At 40.1% G+C, this 20,833-nt stretch overlaps 1 protein-coding gene across 10 annotated transcripts in view; it reads right to left on the reverse strand.

Annotated features, from left to right (window-relative positions):
* Positions 1-88: 88 nt before the first annotated feature.
* Zc3h14 (zinc finger CCCH-type containing 14) overlaps positions 89-20,833 on the reverse strand; it is a 41,612-nt gene continuing 20,867 nt past the window's right edge. For 3 of the 10 annotated variants that reach the window (XM_041633045.1, XM_041633049.1, XM_041633052.1), the window contains 8 exons: positions 13,041-13,115; positions 7,957-8,116; positions 6,932-7,164; positions 3,407-3,527; positions 1,998-2,134; positions 1,648-1,739; positions 1,252-1,358; positions 89-373 (listed from right to left, as the gene is read on the reverse strand). In XM_041633045.1, coding sequence (XP_041488979.1) covers positions 367-373; positions 1,252-1,358; positions 1,648-1,739; positions 1,998-2,134; positions 3,407-3,527; positions 6,932-7,164; positions 7,957-8,116; positions 13,041-13,115 — 932 coding nt within the window. In that variant the 3' untranslated portion in view covers positions 89-366. The remainder of the gene's footprint in view (positions 374-1,251; positions 1,359-1,647; positions 1,740-1,997; positions 2,135-3,406; positions 3,528-6,931; positions 7,165-7,956; positions 8,117-13,040; positions 13,116-20,833) is intronic. The other 7 variants (XM_041633046.1, XM_041633048.1, XM_041633047.1 and 4 more) reach the window with 7 other exon arrangements.

The following is a 20,833-nucleotide window of genomic DNA, read 5'->3' on the forward strand; positions in this document are numbered from 1 at the left end:
TGTGAGGACAATGGCCTTCAAACGGGCACTACAGCCCTAAGCTACAGGACCATTACCAAAAATGATGTTAAACAGCAATGTACAAACATGCCGTAAATGTTTTAATAGACTTTGGCTTTTCTTCAAACTGTCTCCTTCATAGTCAAAACTGTCTTTTTCATCGTCAAAACAAACAAACAAAAAATGTTGAAACCACTTAATAAACTTACAAACTTGAAAAATTAGACACTTCAGTTAGGCAATAAAATTCATATTATGAAAGCAATATATTCTAAATTTCAAAGACGTGACAAGTTCTGCAGAGTATCTCTCAGAAGATGGAAGCTTTCAAACTCCATGATCTTCTTGCCAGGTAGGACTATGGCATCATTCGCTGAATAAATAAAACCAAAAATTTTTTAAATTAACTTCTCCACAGATAAATACAAAACTTCTAGCTAAGGTGTTTGTTCTTTTAAGAATTCAATTACATAAAGGTGATTAAAGTTTAAAAATTATGCAATTTAACTTCTAGGCCATGTTAAAATGTTCTGAAACTTCAGTATTTTGCCATCACTAAAGTCTAAGAAAACTGACTTGGGATTTCTTTTACTTTTTAAACTATGTATAGACATGCATATAGAGGCCAGAGGACAACCTCAAATGTCATCCTCACAAACACTATCCGTCTCTCCGTGGCCTGGAACACTCATCAAGTAGGCTGGACTGGCTGGCTGACCAGCAAACCCCAAGGATCTGCCTCCTGCCTCTGTCTTCCCAACTCTGGGATTACAGGTGCATGTTCACAATTTTATATAGGTTCTGGGGATCAAACACGGACAGATCCTCAAGCTTGTGAGGCAAACAGTTTAAAGACTAAACAGTCTCCCTGCCCTGATCTGAGACTGTAGAGCAGTGTGTTAAAATATATACACACAGACAATCTGCTGGCCTAGATGTTATGTTTGTACTGTTGATGCTCAGAAGTTAGAGGGGCTGAAGGGTGGATTCAGTGGCTCCCTATTATTCACTGTGCTCTGGATTAAAAAACAGAACTCATCTGGAGATGATGTCAGTTAAACAATGTCATCTCTGGGTAAATGTAGTTCATGTTGTAAATCATTTTTGCTAAAAATAAAAAAAAAAAATCCTTGTCTGATTTTTAAAAGTACAGAGGAGATAAAAATTCAATTTCCCTCAGATTTGTGTGCCTATACACAGGATATAAATCTAAATGACATTAAAATTAGAGACGCTAACTTAAATCCTCACCTAGTTTGAGGTCGAATCCATTTCAAGGCATGTCTTGGTGGTACAGTAATGGTGGGATGGTAAAACGTGCAGTCTGGTCTTGTACACTGAGTATTAAACCTACAGTGCTAAGCACAAACAAGAGAGGGACAAAGGTTCAACAAAATCTGCAAGATAATACAGGAAATGAGATAAGCATAAGCAGTCCACTGTAACTAAACTAACAGATGTGGTAATGCCCTCTTAATACCACTGAAAGCCTTAAAAAATATACCTCCTCCCGAGACACAAAATCTCAGCAGAATCATAGCAGGATATCTGCTAACATGTGCACAAACCCACACATATGCATAAACAAAAATAAAATGTGCACAGAAGAGAAACCCAAACTTCAGAATGGAAAGTAAAATGTCTTACTTTTGGGTGGTAGAAGGGACATTCCATTTTCTTACAAGCTGGGAAGTAACGGCAGAGCTGACCATTAGAAGATGGTGCTGGTGATGAGACTACTAACAAAAATCAAAATAAAGAATGGTCAAATCTATGTGGCAACATTTTTTAATGCAGTCTGCTGGTATTTTTAAAGTAAGACTCAATTTATAATACCAAGTTTTATCTATCAGTCAAGATAAAATGGCAAAGAAGGGCAGATTTGTTCTTTAAATGGTAATTTCTAAAACTATTCTTTTGTTGTTTCATTTCACTTAGAGCCAGAAAATGGCACTTTCTACTTTTTCACCCAAATACAACAGTGCACAGTCACTAACCTGGTTTTGAAGTCAGTACTGGAATTCTTCTACTGATGTGTGTGAAGGGACAATCTGGTTTAGTACACTTTGCATCATATTTACAGTTTGGATGCACAAACAAACATTTCTCAGCAAATTTACAATTGGGAAAGGCTCTACAAAACAAAAACAGTTTATTATTCATATTTAACATTCTCAATGACTATTAGTTTTTTGTAGAGGGACATCACAATCACCATGCATGGCTGGGAAAAATAGTGTCATTATTTACGAGCACTTCCTGCTCTTCTAGGATCCGAGTTCAGTTCCCAGCACCAACACTGAGTGGCTGGACCTCAAAGCTCAGGGTATCCAATGCTTTCTTCTGGCCTCTGGAGGCACCAGCACACATGTGGTATCCAGTCTGTCTCTCTCACTTACACACACAGAAATAACTGGACTAGGAACATAGTTCAGTGGAGAGCACGTCTCTAATATGCGTGAAGCACTAGCTTCAATCCCCTGTGGTGGGGAAGCAATTAGTACTCTTTCAAATGAAACTAAATACCAAAATAGAATACAACTGTATTTCATATCTGGAAGAACTGAACCTCAACGTAGGACATCACAGAATAGAGGTCTTGAGTCATTCCACTTTAGCAGAATATCCAAATCTTACTTTTTAATTCTGAATTTCATTTTTAAATAATGTATATATTTTAATTTTATGTGCATTGATGGTTTGCCTTCAAGTATGTCTGTGTAAGGGTGTTAGATACCTTGGAACTAGAGTTACAGGTGGTTGTGAGTTGTCATTTGGGTGCTGGGAATTGAACCTAGGTCCTCTGGAAGAGCAGCCAGTGCTCTTAACCACTGAGTCAACTCTCCAGCCCCAAATATTAAGTAAATTAAAAAACAGTAAGCATAGCTCAAGTGTAAGGCACTGTACTATAGAAAGATTCATCCTATAGTCCTTACATGTGTACTTACATGTAAATACTATCTATATTTACAGTTAAAAAAAAAAGGACACAATTCAGTCATGGGACCGACCAAACAAAAACCACCACCTAAAAACAATCTCACACAATTCTTTGCATCAGGTAGTTGGCAAGGAAAACTAATCCACACCTACAATATTTTTCATTATTCATAAACTCAATTTACTCCCAACCTACATAAAACGGATGATGCCTGTGAACACATATATACAAATTATATATACAGATTGTATAGTTACACGTGATATATAGGGACTCCAAGGGACCCAGATATTTCAGGATCATAGATACCAAACACAACCATTTTCAACACACACAAAGCTCTAGGGAGGGTTATAGTATCTATCAAGTATTTTACTTATGAAACTTCTCTACAAAGGAAAAGAAAAAGTAGGATGCAGATGCAGAGATTAATATGCAAAATACACATCTGACATTCTTACTCACTTGCAAGGTGAAATAGGATGGTGGTATACACACTCGTCCCCATTCTTACAAGCAGGCCAGTACTTGCAACGCTCCAGAAGCTTTTCTGGTTTTTGTGCCACACTCAGGTCAGTCATCTCAGCTTCAAAGAAGAATTAAGAACATTTTGTTAATTATGATTTCAGAACAGGGTTTATTCATATAAATTTGCCCTAAACCCAAGACTCAAAATTGGACGTTCTTTAACGTTTGCAGCCCTATAAAGTAATCCCAACTGATATGGCCAATCCTAGTAATGGAACATGTTAGCAGGAAGGAGATCAGAGTCATCATTATAAAACCTTAAGTACACAGGGATTCTGTAGGTAGAACTCAAGTTTTCACCAAAGTCTAAATTTCAGTCTCAGAACTTTTTCTGAGGTATATTGAGTAAGGCACTAAACTCTTGTGGTATCTAAGAAGAAAACAGCTTTACCTAAAATGGACCAGCACTCCCTACAGGCGGGGGAAGAAGGGGAGAGAGAATATCATCTAACAGAGCAAGTCTGAACTTGGTTGAGTATAAAATGCTAACCTGGGAGACAGACTGGGGAACCATGACCTAGAAAAAAAGCCTCACAAATGGAGTTCACAGTCTCTGCATTAAAGTCATGTCAATGTCAACAATATGGCACGTGGGAATGGGACCTCTAACTTACCTAAGACATCTGTATGAAAGTAATTTATGGCACCAAATAAAATTATACACGAAGGCCATATCTGCTGCCTTTTGATCTGATACATCATAGAAAAAAAGTCCATCGTTGGGTCTTATGTGTTATCTATTCACATTGTTTAGGAAGCCAATTCTCACCTCAGCTATACTGCAGCAGTGGTGCCAAGCTCTGGTGAGCATATCTGGCTCTGCATGGCAGCAATTCATCTAGACACCTCGGCAAAAATCTAACATCTGTGAAAGTCACCTTGGTCAGATAAAGAAGGTGACACTTCTGCTCTAGAAACCCAACTTCTGTCCTTCCTCCATGAGAACATGGCAGCGTCATATGGTGCAGACAGGAATCTTACCAACTACTGTGTTATATCTGATACAGATCTGTGTCTATGTTACTTTGAAAAGAGGACTAGGAGGTCAGCCCTGCAATGAATGCTTACTCAGCATCCATAAGGCTTGATCTCCTAACAGCAAAAAAGAAAAATAAGAATTTATTTTATAATATATAAGTGTTATTTGAGAATTTCTAAAGAAAACTTATAGCACTGAAAGGGGGAACCTCACTCACTTTGAGATGATCTTTGTCCCATCTCTGCACTGCTCTATATACAAGAAGAATTGTGGTACACACATGAAGACCCACGACAAAGACTAGATACGAAAGAACAGTACAGCCAGAAAAATTAAGTAGCTACTCAAAAATAGTATTTTTTTAGCTCAAAAGTAATTGTTTTAAAAAGTTGGTCTTTTACAAGATGACTTTCTCTTAGTGAAGAAAATGTGAAGCAATGTCTTTCCTATACTGACATTTTACTTCCTATGTTACTAAACTCTTTGCTGTTGTAATAAGAGCGGCGGGGCTGTGTCCCCAGCACCCCGGCCGCCTGCTAGCTTATGCCTCGAAATAATTACACGGACACTGTATTCTTTTAAACACTGCTTGGCCCATTAACTCTAGCCCTTACAGGCTAATTCTCATATCCCGATCAACCCATCTCTAATAATCTGTGTAGCATCAGTCTTACCGGGAAAGATTCTAGCCTACGTCCATCCTGGGTCTGAGCTTCATGTGTCTGCCCCCGAAAGCTGAGCTATGGTGTCTGTCTGAGGCATCTACCTCACTTCCTCTTCCTCCCAGCATTCTGTTCTGTTTACTCCTCCCACCTATGTTTTAAGCTATGAGGCCAAGCAGTTTCTTTATTACTTAACCAATGACCTTCCTCCATCACTTTGCATTTGAATTTTCAGAGGTAAATTCATTTTGTATTGAAAGCTGTAAAGTGCTGCCATGTAGTCGGAGATGGTGCGTGCGATTGGTTAGCACCTTCAAACACTACCAAAATACCAACCCAAAGACAAAATCTCAATCTGTGCTTGCACTGGGTAAGGAGCAGTTTCCAGGATCCACAGGCATCTCTCCTGCAATACCATGTCCTCACTGCTACGGTGTTTGAGCCCCAGTGTCCAGCAACAGTGAAGGAGGTGCTCTACCCATCCCAGCTGTCTCCACAAGGGCCACGGGCACTCACACAGATAGGCACACCCATGACTAACATGTTACTGACATTGTCACGGCTTCATCCCACAGATCAACAAGGCCTAGCAGGGAAACTCACCTTTAAGGAAACTGGGTCTTAAAAGAGCCAAGTGTTAAGCAATTAAGCAGTAACACTAAACTTTCCCTATTTTAAACAAAGTATGCAGGGCCGTTAAAAAAAAAGTGCATTCCCTACTGCATTTTTTTACTGTTAAAATTTTGCTTTACTTAGGGTCACACTTGCAGTTTCTTCTACAAACCAAGACACTGACTCACAGCAGGAAAAGCCTCTCAAAAGTGCTTCTCACTTGTAGACTCATGATCTGTACTAGTTTACTCTATTTTTAGTGGCTGAAGAAAAAGTATCAATGTATATTTATGCCTCTGTCAAAAAAATATTACTAAGACTTGGAAATTTACTGCTTTTTCCTTGAATCTGTTCATTTTTAAAATTTAGTAATTAACTGCTTAGGAAGTGTATCTAAATCAGGAATGACAAGTATAGTTGGGGGATGGAGAAAAGGCTCAGTGGCTAAGAGCACTGGCTGTAGCGCTCTGAACCTGTCCCAGCCCCTGTGTGGCAGCTCACAGCTCTAACTATTTCCAGGGGATTTGATGTCGCAGCAGGGATGCACAGGCTGCCGCACTTTCATACATGGACAAAATACTCACGTAACATAAATCTAAAAGGAAAAAAAAGGAAAGAAAGCATAAAGGATTGATGGTACCACACTTGTCACTGGCATCCATGAGCTAGGAAGTGTTGAAAACACAAATGGCTGCCTAAAAGCATGGTGCCATCTGAATGGGGTTCACTGAGTACTAATATCAATAAGGTCTTTCTCATACTCCGAACAAGCATTCTGTCAGATTAGGTAAGAAATTCCTTTCAGAGAAACAATACTAAGGTGTGGAAAACACCAAAATTGAAATCCATCTTTCTCTCAAGTTAAGTTTACGGCTGCTGGCACATGAGGAAAGCAAAAGTTTCTCAAGGGAAAGGCAACCGATGCATCGAGAATGATGGCTCATCCTTCAGCAATCACAATATAAAGAGATATTGTAGGGAATGATGACTGGACTTCATTCTAACACTAGCATCACAGAACACCCAGGAACAAGCACAGGGAGAGTATGAATCAAACTGGTGGTTTTGTGTAACAGAAGAAAAGAGGCTACTGAATAGAAATGTAAGTGGGGCCTCAAACCAATAATTCACTCAAGACAGAGAAATAGGCCAAGACTCCCTTCTCAATGACAGTGGGCTGAGAAGGCAAAGTCTGAGCTCTCAACACACCGTTAGAAAAGCTACCATCTGGGTCCTCAAGCTGCCTGCTCATCAAATGCAACTGCTGTGGGTGGAGGAGACCTCTGAGTCCCTTGTTTGAGGCTGCAGTTTGGTTTACGGATTTCATTCCTTCAAAGCACATCTCCTCCTCTTGATCTGACATGTATCCTGGGGGACTGGGGACACCATCCAGCGTCACTATAAACTTGGGACTTGCAGGTTTATCTGGTTGTACAAGATCTCTGCCAGACAGATAAAAAATACCATAGAATTAGGGAAACAAACACAAAATGTTGAGCCTCCTAAAGTTCTCTTCAGCAGAACTGTTACTCCCTTGCTTTGCATTTGGTTCATTAAGACAGTCTTAGCCTGACTTCCTGCTATAGCATAAGTAGAATCCTGCTAACACGCAACGGCCATGGCCAGCAATTGCAGCAACATCACCAGTAACCTTATAGTCTGTACTTATTAATAATGACAATATCCTCTCAACTTTGACTCCATTGTCCATTTGATCCTTATAGGGTCAATATGGAAATAAACCAGAAACCAAACCAAGCCAAGCCAAAGAACAATTAGCATGGGTGCTCCATGCATCCTGGCCATCAGCTTTACTTTTATACTGACTTTGTCATCTGAACACTTGTTTCTTTACTGCACACTCTGCTTTCTCAGGAAGGAACCACACAAGCTTTCACTATTAACACTCTGCAGAAGGATTTTCTGATTTCAGTTACCCAGCTTTTGAAGTTCGATTCCCTGGGTATACATTTAAGAACAAAACAGAACACTAAACCTTTATCAATGGAGTCCCATTATACTCTGAGCTTTATTTCTATTTAATGGATTTCTGAACAAGAAAGATGAACTCGAATTTGTGAAAACTGAACTCATGGCCTAACCATGACTGAATAAAAGCACCATCTAGTGGGAGCTACAGGAACAGGGACACTGGGAACTAACAGCTGCCCTGCACTATCTAATCACACAAAGTAGCTACACAAGAAAAAAACAAAAAACAAAAAACCATCTACCGTGTCTGCATAAGGTGTCCTGAAAGTACCCGAAGGGCATCTGCAGTCTTCATTCCCGACTCCTGGTTTGGTGTCACTACTATTTCCTCAGACAGCTTTGGCTTCTTCAGAATAAATGATCTTGTGTCTGCATGGACCATGGATTCCATGTCATAGTAATCTGAGCCAAAGAAATTGGCCATAAATGTTTACTTTTGAATATACCCTTTTATTCTTAAAATCACACATGTGAGAAGAATGTCAATCTTTTATATTATTACAATTACTTGTAAAGAAAATCACAACTAATTTCTATTCAGAAATAGGAATGTCAATCTTACTCCAAACATCTTTTCAGAGAACTCAGACAGTCCTTTCCTCATGTGGCATACTGAAATGACATTCTCTGCCTAGAGTGGAGAAAAGCCTGCCTATAGCGCATCTTTTGGGATATTAACAGTACACAGTAAAAGGAAAAGCTACTTTTTTTTTTTCAAACCAGAAGGAATTTAAGAATCTTAGTGTTTCCTAAAAACTATGATTCAAAAACTGTTGAGCTACTTTTCCAAAATGGGTTCTATTCATTCTTCACAGTAATATTTACAGAAAATACTGCCTGGTAAGAATTCAGTCAGCATAAGTTCTACCCAGCTGTACACAGAAATCTACTTTGAAATGGAACTTTAAGATGAATGTGTGTCACACTAACTTTCAGTGCAAGCCACAAGCTCAATCATCTATAGTATCTACAGACTGACTACTTCACAGAATGAGTAAGTTCTGAGTGCGGATGATAACCTATCAGTATGTCATCATATGACAAAAGCTAATTGTCTTTTAAAACCAACAAACAGAGAGCAAACTTCAGACTATTAATTCACTGAATGGTTATTTACTGAGCAACCAAGGGCTGTGCGAGGTACGTACATAAAAAGGAAAAGAAAATCAGACACACACAATTCTACAACAGCAAAGCCAAGAAAGGGAATGAAGAGGTGCTGGTAGAAACATGAGGGAAGCACCTCCTCCGAAGAAAAGCTTGCTGAAGATAAATATGTAAAATGAGTATTAAAAGAATGAGTTCGAGGAGAGCAGCGAGAGTTAGAGAGGCAATACAGGCAAAGAAAAAACCACGTGGAGCAAGGAAGGCCCTTTCACAGGCACGGAGAAAAGGGAACAAGTGTGGAGTAGTTAAAAAGATGTCTGTGATGGTATGGGAGGGGGATTGGCTATGAAAGAATGGAATGATGGATCACATGCCTCACTATTTTGGATTTTGGTCTGGAAAGAATAAGAGGTTCTTGAGCAGGGAAGTAACACTATCATCAGGTTTCCAGAAAAATAGCTAAAATACTCTCTTCCCATGCTGGGCATAGTTATAGAGATCTTTAGTCCCAGCACTCAGGAGAGGCAGATGCAGGAGGATATCTGTGAGTCCAAGGCTAGCCTGATCTACACAATGTATGTTCCAAGCCAGCCAGGCCTACAAAGTAAGACCCGGTCTCAAATAAGTAAACAAATAAAAACAAAAGCCCCCCCCCCCATTCCTTCAGCACATGACAAAGAAAAAGCACATGCTCCACACTCCATCAAGCACAGGACTCCACAGGGACTGTACTGCAAGCACAAGCAGGGAAAGTGAAGTGGGTGGAAGAAAAGACACGAAGTGAAATTGCAAGTACAGGGAGAGGAGAAGCCAATATAAAAACGTCAATTTTAGAATGATTTAGTGTGAAATCCTCTGGTGTTCCTACCTATTTAGAAGAAAGGTAAAAATTTGCAATCTGACCTCTGGAGAGAAGAACGGCAGTGTCAGTCAGTGTCTGTGATAAACAGTTATGATACCCACCAAGAAGCTGACTTGGCAGTGTTCCTCCCATGTTACTGAGGCAGTCTGAAGCTCTTAAAAACTCACTGTGTGGCTGGCTACCTAGAGCAAAGCCCAGATCTCGGTGTAAGGAATCTGCACTACCTTCCTACCTTCCTGCACTTTGTGTGGTACTGCTGCCCTCACCACTTCACACCTTAGCAGGGCACAGAAAAGACAAAAATAATGCTGACAAGAAAACACAGATAAAGTTAGCATTTATGGAGCATCAGGGGAAAAGGGCTGGCAAAGGAGAAAGAAAGGCAACGAGAACAAAAGGATAAAAAGCCCAAAAAACATTGGAACACAACTCCCACAGGCTACCGAGTTTAGGGAAAAGTCCAATGAATTCAGTTTCAGGCCAGGGAGATTGCTCAGTGGCTAATGTACTTGCTGAGCCAGGCATGAGGACTGCAGTTTGGATCCCTCAGAACCCATGTAATTATCAGGTGGGACTGGTGATCCACCTCTTCGTTTCAGCTTCAGAAAGCAGAGACTGGAATCTCAGAACTAAACTAGCCGTATTAGGAAGCTCTAGGTTTGCCTGAGACCCCGCCTCAGTACATAAGGTGGAAGAGTGAAGGAGGCTGATTCCTACCATCAACCTAAGCCTCAGCATGCACATACATTCATGTGAACCCAACACATGAACATGTATACATAAGTGCATGCCACAAGTACACAGATGGACAAAAATCTAGATTTCTCTACTCTACACATCCATGCACTGCCCGCTACAGCTTAGTTCAGGCATCAGGTGACAATGAACCACTGCAGAGAGAAGCCTAACACTTTGTCTAGATGGAGCATTTACTTTCTAACCCTCTCTGAAGCCTAACAAAAATGGTCACGAAGAGTTTTGCTTTTAAAAAAAAAAAGGTATACACCCATAAATAAAAGGCAGACAGCCATATTTTCAAAGTAAAAAAGCAGGAGTAGAAACTAATTCTGAGACAGCAGTTATCTAATTTAGAACTCAAAGTTCTCCAAAGACTGAGAACTTACAACAAAGGAGACCTTGGGCAGGGCAAAAGAAAGGTATGATAGATGTCCACTTCAGAAGCAATGAGCCTTTCCGAAAGTCTCAGTCCATGCACCTATTTTCTGTTTGGAATCTTACCACTCCCACCTCCACCACCACAGTGAGGACTTCAGAATTACCAAGTCTGTACTCTCCTGTCCATCACTGCTGCAGAAGCAGGGATGAGTTACCTAGCTCTATGACAGAAAGGTATCACAACAAAGTAACAAGAATGAACACTGTGAAAGACTGTTTAAAAGGCAGCTTTCCTGAAAACCCTAACACATTTTACACATCCCCTCCCTTGGAAAAGGTAGGGCTCTAGACAATAAATTCCCGAAAGACCAGCTATGCTCAAATAAATCTGTAGTGAAACAGGGAGAGGAATGAAGTAAACACTGTATAATAATTAATATTGAGGTTTCTCCATGATCCTCCTCTACTGACTGAGCTATGTCAACTTTGACAATCAGGCTATTATTAGGAAGACTTTTATTGGTACAGTTGATCAGTCTAAGAAAGCTAAAGTAGCATTAGTAACCAGGGTACCCCTCAAACCAGACTGACATGACAAATCACTCTCCACTCAGGATCCACATTCAAAAACAAAGTCCAAACACACACGAACCAACACAGGAATCCAGAATACCAATCAACTTTTCACTGGTTCTCTTTTAAAATAGATAACCAAGGAATTACATGCAGAAAGCCTCTATCATGAAAGCCAAAACCAACAACGTAAGAGAAAACAAGACCAAGAAGGGAAAAAAAAAAACGTCAAAACCTACTTTTAATATCCTCAAAGAAATAAAAAAGTATTAGATGTGCCAGGCAGTGGTGGCGAACGCCTTTAATCCCAGCACTCGGGAGGCAGAGGCAGGTGGATCTCTATGAGTTCGAGGCCAGCCTGGTCTACAAGAGCTAGTTCCAGGACAGAATTCAAAGCTACAGAGAAATCCTGTCTTGACGCCCCCTCCCCCCCAAAAGTATTATGTGTATGAAACAAAACAAAGGAACATGAACAGAGAAAGACTGCTCGCTCATTAGCCTCCTAGAAGTACCTAATGCTTCAAGCTGAGCTGTGCAATGACGGTAAAAACAAGGAAAAGAGAAAAAGGAACGCTCAAGAGCTGATGAAGTGGGTACAACAACAGCCTTTGACCCCGTACTTCAAACAAGACTCTTATGCGGAAACTCTGTATGCAATGTTGCAAGGCTGGGCATCTCAGCACTCAACAGGCAGAAGGCAGGCGAAGTAGGGTTAAGGCTGGAAGTATAACGACTCCATGCCATTCAGATGGGTAGAACCTGAAATCTAGATAGAGGTCAAAGACATGTGTTGAGACATACAGAACTACAGAAACAATGATTGTGGAGTTCTGAGAGGGGAAGACGACTTAAAAAGTAGAAAGCACAAAGAAAGGAATCAAGGAGCAGGATTTCCAACAAAGAACGGCTTCACGGGAAACACAAGAAAAGATGTGTTAGGCACGGTGGCAGCACAAGTAATCTAAGCACTTGGACATGAACTCAGGACTGCAAGCTGGAGTCAGTTTGGGCCACCTAATAAAACTCTGCAAAAAGAAAATTAAAGTTTCAGATATCCAACTACTCGCTGCATTTATTAAGCACTGAATGTGAACCTGGCAGGGATTGGGAAAGCAAAGACACAGACAAATATAAGGACTGCACTCCATCCTGAAACAGCCCACGGGGTGTGCATCGGAGTGAGTCGACTTGCTTGTCAGAAGGTTTAGAAAAGTGGTTAGTGGTCCCTGAGAAGGAGCCTGTACAGTGACGTCAGCACACTGGGTAAGTTGAACTGGCACAGAGGGGGCGCCGAGGTGCTGAATCAGCTCTGGAAAAAGAGCAAAGGTGGGAGAAGGTGAGCTAGGGACACGTGCTGTCCAGACAGCAAGAATGAGTGGCATAGGGGAGAAGGTGGATTAGGAGCTCTAGCTGACTTCACAGCAGCAAGGTGAGCAGCTAAGAGTCAAGGAGGCAAAGCATGGGGAAAGAAGCTCATGAATGAGGCAAAAACACCACACATGAAGGAAATGCAGATCTTACATCCCGGCCCTAAAAAATTTTCATCAATCTTATTGTGTTGTCTTAGGGCAGGATCTAAGAGCTACATGCTACACTGCGTGAGGTGTAAGGAATGGGAATGGCAACAGAACACCGACACATCACAGTGAAAATGTAAACGTCACCCACCTGGACTCATCTCCATTGCCTCTACCATTACTGGGTCAATCTGCAGTCGGGATAATAACTGCCTCTGCTGAGTGCCTAGAATATAAGTTTTAAAACTTAACTAAGCTTAACACAAATATCAACATTAATTCCTCAGAAATTAATCTTTGAATTTATTTGAACATCTTAAAAATAAAACTTCTACAACATAATCTGCTAATATTAACAGTCTTCAAGCATATTTCTGTTAAACAAAAAGCTGTTCTTGGATTAAACCAAAAATGGTAATGAAGTTCCATATGTGAGGTGGCCAGTCTTCTTGGATTGAAGAAAATGTGGCAAAAACAAAAGGGTGGAATAAAACAGGAGTTAGTCATTTGTGACCGGGGGGCTGACAATCAACTACACAATAGGTATGGAAAGTCTGCTTCTGGAACTCTTATAATTACTACATACTCCATACTAATTCCCCTTCCCCATGACCACCTCCTAATCTTTGAAAACAGCAAAACATGTGGGAACTTAAAACCAAAGCCAAAACATATTCCACAGTTAGACAGATGCAAAATGAACGATGGAACAAGATGACACTCGAAATTTGCAATCTAGATCCTCCGCTGGCTGCATATCAGACTGTCCATGAGCTTCGTAAGAACGTTTAGCTGCTCAACAGTGGCCCAACAAGCATCTTTTTGTAATGTGATAGTGACCTGTTTCTGAAAGTAGACTCCTCCCAGTGATGGATGATATAACCTAAGGAGACAGTCCTGTCATCAAGTGATGTGGTCTCAGCATAATTCAGGTTCTCAGGCTTCCTAATACCATACGTCATGCTGTGGTGACCCCCAACCATAAAATTATTTTCACTGCTACTTCATAATTGTAGTTTTGCCACTGTTATAAAATGTAAGGTAAATATCTATGTCTTAGGTGGCCTCTGTGAAAGGATTTTTTGACCCAACAGTGTTGCAACCCACAGGTTGAGAACCACTGATGTTATTTTTAGATTTATACATCTACTTTTCTTTAGTTGATCAGATAAAGTACTTCTTCCTAAAATAGCTATTAACGTTCATTTCTTTTAAAAATATTTTTACTTGAAAGGTTTTCTTTTCATTTTACATACCAACCACAGTTCCCTTTCCCTTCCCTCCTTCCACTACTCCCCCAAACCCCTATCCACTCCTCAGAGAGGGTAAGACCTCCCATGGGGAGTCAACAAAGTCTGAATTGAGGCAAAGTAAAGTTGAGGCAGGACCAAGCCTCACCCCTCTGTATCTAGGCTGAGAAAGGTTTCCCCCCACAGGGAATGGGCTTCAAAAAGCCAGTTCATGCACCTGGGATAAGTCCTGGTCCCACTGCCAGCGGCCCCAGACTGCCCAAGTCACAGAACTGTTACCCACATTCAGAGGGTCTAGTTCGGTCCCATGCTGACTCCCTAGCTGTCCGTTCAGTGTTCATGAGCTCCCATAAGTTCAGGTCAGCTGTCTCTGTAGCTTTTCCCATCATGATCTTGACCCCTTTGCTCATATAATCCCTCCTCCCTCTCTTCAACTGCACTCTAGGAGTTCAGCCCAGTGCTTAGCTGTGGATCTCTGCATCTGCTTCCATCAGTTACTGGATGAAGGTTCTATGATGACAATTAGGGAAGCCATTAATCTGATTATAGGGAAAGGGTAGTTCAGGCACCTTCTCCACTATTGCTTAGAATCTTAGCTGGGGTCACACCTATGGATTCCTGGGAGTTTCCCTAGCACCAGGTTTCTTCCTAATCCCATTATGACTCCTTCTATAAAGATATCTCTATATCTTACTTGCTCTCCCTCTCTGTCCCTTCCCCAACTCAACCATCCTGTTCCCTCATGTTCTCTCCCCTCTTCCAATTTACTCTAGAGATTTTATAGTAATTCATACTAGTATTCGTGAGTGCTTGTTTGGAGGGTTCTAGCAGGGAAGGTTGTTCTCTTCAATTAAATATGCAACTTTGGGAGAGATTCAACATGGGGCAGAGAGGAAAGATTTATCTACCTAAGCCAGATGAGCTGTTACTAATAGTGACAGATGTCTCATAGTCACAGAGACCTTACATTCACATACTCAAATCACTTAGCATTTATTTTTATTTTGAAGGTGTGACAATTTGCATCAATGTATGTATGCTCATTTCACGTGTGCCTAGTACTGAGAGAGGCCAGAATAAGGTGCCAGGTACATCACAGCAACATGCTTTTAAGTTTTAAAAGGTATACTCTCGTTAACATTTTACCAGATGCTCTTTATTAAGGTATTTCTCATGTGTGCAAAAGAGAGCAAATTCCGCCGAGTGGTGGTGGTGCACGCCTTTAATCCCAGCACTCGGGAGGCAGAGGCAGGCGGATCTCTTTGAGTTCGAGACCAGCCTGGTCTACAGAGCTAGTTCCAGGACAGGCTCCAAAGCCACAGAGAAACCCTGTCTCAGAAGAAAAAAGAGAGCAAATTCCTTTGAAAATTACCATGCAAAAACAATCATGGAGAATAAACCTTAATTCAAAAATCATTTGCTTAAGCTGTATTTCTGTTGGACAACCTACAAACATGTTATAGGTTACAGAACCAGTAATGAAATTAAACAGTCTTATAGCAAAATAACACAAAAGAAAAACCTGAAGAGAATGATTTCCTCTCATGTTTTACTTAGCACATCTTTTCAAAGCATCACCCTAAGGTAGGAGGATCACAAACTGACACCACCAAGGGTAACTTAGCCAAAACCTTACCCCAAACATCACCCCCTTCTTTTTGGGAGACAGTGTCTTACTATGTAAGGCCTGGCTGGCCTAGAACTTGTTACATGGAGGTTAACCTTGGACTCAAGACATCTACCTGAGTTTACCTTCTGAGTTCTGATATTAAAACAGCTGACTCCCAAAAACAATTTTAAGGAGGTTATAACCCACTGAGTCCTTGCCTAGCTGAGCATGTACAAAGAGCTATATTCAGTCCTCAGCACCTCTAAACAGCAACAAAAAGGCATTGCTGAAGTTTCATATATTGTAGACTGCCAAGTTATTATACAGAGTTCCAACTAATGAAAACTCCAACTTATTTTTCTATGTGCTGCTGCCTCTATACCAGAGCTAGTTATAGTGTGGAAACATCTAAGGATCAACAACTAAGACATAAAATTTACCTTTCTCAGTATTTGTTAGGAAGCCAATTATTTTTACATCAGTAGCCTTTGACTGTGATTCAAATTCTATTCTCTCTTGAAAATCTTCCAACTCTCTGTTGCATTCAGATGTTGATGCTGAATAATCATTCATTTTGAACGCTAAAGATGAAATTTTTGCTTCGTTCTGGGACACTCTAACATTCAAATCAAAAAGATTTGCTTCCACTGTCAAAATAGCTGCTTTCATTCCTTTAATTTCATTGATATCAGTTGCTATTTTCCTCAAAAGGTAGGAAATATTGTCCAGCTCACTTAGTGAACAAGAATCACTTGTCAGAGAACATAAGTCAGCTGGTTCTGGTGAGAGGAAAACTGGTAAAGATGGTGATGGAAACCTTGATGACATTTTCATAAAATTCTTGGCATTTTCACAGGCCATTAAATTATTTCATCAAAAGTAAAAGTAATCACCAATGTCACCTTTAAAAGTGCTAGCAACTACTTTAAAACCTATAAACAAAAAAACAAGGTGATATAATTCTAGAGCAAGAATTCATACTGTGAAAAGTTGAGCACACCAGACCAATATTCCCTTTGACAATTAAGAGCACTGGCACCAACACTTGTGTCCTTTAAGTCCTACCTACTTAGCAGCTCCTCTGCAAATAAACTCTATTATTACATACAAAATAATCCTGAATTCTGATTGGCTGAGCAGAGACACATGACACTCAAAGAACTTTCTATTATTTACTTCATGTGTTAGGAACTCTGAAGAGCTACTCCATAAACTAAGCAAGTATGGATCTTTGGATAATGTTCAGTTGCTTGATGTAAAATTCTGTTTCCTCTGATAGCAGTAGATGACAGCACTACCCTGGCATTCTCTACAGGGCAGGCAACTAGACTCACAATCACAGACCAATCTCTTAAAACTGACCCAGTAACCCACTTCAACTGTGCACCGTTATAAACTGAGGGACAGTGGTGGCACAGCTCAGTAGTGGAGTCTGCCTAGGATAGAGGACCCTGATTCATTCCTCAGCACCACTTCAAACAAACAATCAAAATGGTGTTACTTTTAAAACAGAAAAATAATCTCTGTTGCTTTGGATATGATATAAGCTTCTCAAATATTTTTTCCCATTTTATGGGTACTTTTTTGGACAACTTCCTCTGAAACAGGTTTTTATTTTGTGGCCTAATTTATTTCTTCTTTTGCTTCTTGTGCTTTGGTATTCTTAGGAACCACTCCCTAATTCAAGGACATGTATTTATACTTACTTTTTTCCTTATGAGTCTTATAACTGGCGTTGGAGAGATGGCTCAGAGGTTAAGAGCACTGACTGCTCTTCTAGAGGTCCTAAGTTCAATTCCCAGCAACCACATGGCGGTTCACAACCACCTATAGTGGGATCTGATGCTCTCTTTTGGCATAAAGTCAGACATGCAGATAGAGCATTCATATATGTAAAATAAATAAATTTTTTTAAAAAAAATCTTATAATTATCTCAACAATGCAGGACTTCTGATTCATTTTGAGCTGTTTCTTATATATTTGGGAAGATCCCCAACATTTTCATTTTTCATTCAGACGCGCAGATGACCCTGTAATACTTGTTAAACAATATTCTTTTTTTATTTATTTATTATGTATACAATATTCTGTCTGCATGTACAACTGTGGGCCAGAAAAGGGCACTAGACCTCATTACAGATGGTTGTGAGCCACCATGTGGTTGCTGGAAATTGAACTCAGGACCTTTCGAAGAGCAAGCAATACTCTTAATCGCTGAGCCATCTCTCCAGCTCCCTAAACATTATTCTTTCTTCACTGAATTTGTTTTATTGCACTTGTTTAAAAACAAAGCAAAACAACCCATCAACTGATGAGGAATGCATGGCTACCTGGACTCTGGTACTGCCCCTCAGTGTATTTATAACTTCATCAGTCAGGCTCATTATGCATTTTCTCCAGTATTACTTTCAATAGTTTTGATTTCTCTAGATTCTATTTCCAGATGAATTTTAGCATTCAAGTGGCTAATTTTTACAAAAAAAGAAAGTAGGGAGTTTCCATGGAGACCAAGTTGAAATTATTTATTGACTTGGACAGTTGCTATTGTAAATATTCAGGCATCTGTACTGGCTTGCCCTTGGGGTCCCGATGGGATACATCATCAACTGCAGCTACTGAGAGCATCTCCTGTGCACATTCACTGTTACCTTTTAAAGGCCTTGTCCATCTCCCATCTCTTTCTCTCCCTTCTGTCACTCTTGTCCCCAAGGACTGGTCTCTGCCTCCCCGCCCGCCTCCTCTTCCAATAAACCACCTATGTGAGTCCTGTTACATTGCGTATCTTCTCTTTGCAGCATTTTAAAATAAATTACACCAGCTACCTTACTGGCGATTAAGTTTTCCAAATCATTTACACGGAAAATCTTTTAAAGATGGAAACAATCCCTATGAGGTATCCCAGTCCTAAAAAGTCAAATACTACATTTTCTTCCATTTGTAGACATTAACTTTGAATCTTCAGATATGTGTGTTTCATAGAGGTCAGGAAATTACTAAGGAGCCATGGAGAGGAACTTTGAAGGAGGAAGAAGAGATAGAATGGACTACTATAAAGGATTAAAGTGAAATAACAGAACAGAAAGGATTAAAGTGGAATAAAGGAGCAGATGGCAAGGTAGAGAAGTATGGGAGAGATAAATGACAATAAAGACCTTTCAAAAAAAGACACATGGAAATCTCTATCACCATGTTTGCTAGGTCAGAGTTAAATTGAAGTCACCTCGTTAACAAAGCAATGCACCTACTCAACACCAGAGACTAACAAAACTTGGTGCCAGGAATGAGTTACTTCTTTTGGAGTTACTGGCCAGTAACATTACAGGTTATTGTCAATGCTCTTAGCTACAGCCCAGAACTTGATGGTAAAACCCTATAGCTGAAAATACCACATTCTTGAGTCATAGGACATGATCAAATCAAGTTGGTTCACAATTCAAGTTTTATTCTTCCTGGCTAGTTTCATACCATGCACCAAAGGAGAAAAGTAATCAATTATATATAAACTTTGGAAACTACAACAATAACCAATGCCTGGCAAAACATGCCTTTAGGTGCAAACAACATGGGAGTAACCAATTACGTTGCTACAGTGGTTGAGATATTGAGCCCAAACCAGACCAAATTCCAGCATGGAGAGGGGAGGAACAAAATCCTACCCCTGGCAAGGGAAAGGCAGAGTCAGTTTTCTTTAAGAGTATAGTCCCCAGTAAGGCTTCATTAGAAGACCACAAATCTAAGAATGCTTGGGGCATCACAAATTGGTTTTGAAAAGAGAAAGGAAGGAAGGAAGGAAGGAAGGCCCCTAAAATTATAGTCTTTGGTTTGCTAGTCAAATAGCTACAGATCATAATTACAGAAAAAAAAAAGAGTGGGTGATGGCAGCGCACACCTTTAAACGCAAACACTCAGGAGGCAGATGCAAGTGGAGCTCTGAATTTAAGGTCGGCCTGGTCTACAGAGTTCCAGGACAGCCAGGGCTACATTAAAAGAATCCTTGTCTCAAAAGACAGCTAACTGTTAAAGCAAACATATAAAACAATTGTTATATAAATATCATTAACTACCTATAAATTAATATAACTCTTTAAATTTTAATTCAAATAAAAGACAGCATACAAAACTTATAAGGCTTTGAATTCTAATAGCATTTAAGATCACCTAGCTGACAGACACATCCAGATCAATGTTAAGAACAGCATATCCTCATTAAGAACTATCTGCAAACCAGTTCATTCGCCAGGGCAGCAAGCTACCAGGAAGACAACATCAGGAGAGTGGCCTAACAGAGGTCACACAGAAACAAGGTACCCAATAGCCTAGCAGATGACCCTTGAATTGCTTGTGGTACCCATGCCAGCTTTACATACAAAACTGAAAAAACTCTTCCAAAGAGTCCCATAAAAAGGTCCATTAACAGAAAAACCTGAATATTTTAACACATTTTTTAAAATAATGGTGAAGCAGGTAAGAGTATCGTTATATCTATTCACAGATTAGGAAATTAGGGCAAAGAAAGGTTTGTATCAGCTAGTAAAGAGCAAGGCTTGGATTTAGCATCCCAAAACTTTGCAATTACTATGTTCCTGTATTTGTCTCTATGACCTGTTAAATGGAGCAAACAGTTATAGAACTCCATGCAGTATACTGTTCAATGTATATATGCATGTACGTGCATAAGCACACACAGAATACCACTCAAACATCAAATGTTCATAGATGTGAAACTGCTTATAATACCACATAATACAAAACTTTTCAATGCTTACCTTCAAGCAGGGCAGTTGAGAAAAATGGGTGTGAGTTTCCTTCCTCAGAATACAACACTCCTCTTTAGTAACAATCTTCCAGTGCTTCCTGTCCAGTAGGACATATCAAGTACACAGGCGCCCACCTTATGATCATTAATGACTTCCATTTTCTCAACTTTACATGGTGTGAAAGTAATACACACTCAGAATACACTGCGCTATGACTATATGCCTATTCTTAGCCTACTGTTAAGTATAAGATAATCTCTTATAATGTTGGGCAGCTGAGGCATTAAGCCATGTGTTTTATGATGGTGTCTGATCCCAAGTGTAGGC

The sequence above is a fragment of the Microtus oregoni genome, unplaced genomic scaffold, assembly GCF_018167655.1.
Source record: "Microtus oregoni isolate MIOR12 unplaced genomic scaffold, Mior012 000043F_ref0000047, whole genome shotgun sequence".
Taxonomy (NCBI): Eukaryota; Metazoa; Chordata; class Mammalia; order Rodentia; family Cricetidae; genus Microtus; species Microtus oregoni.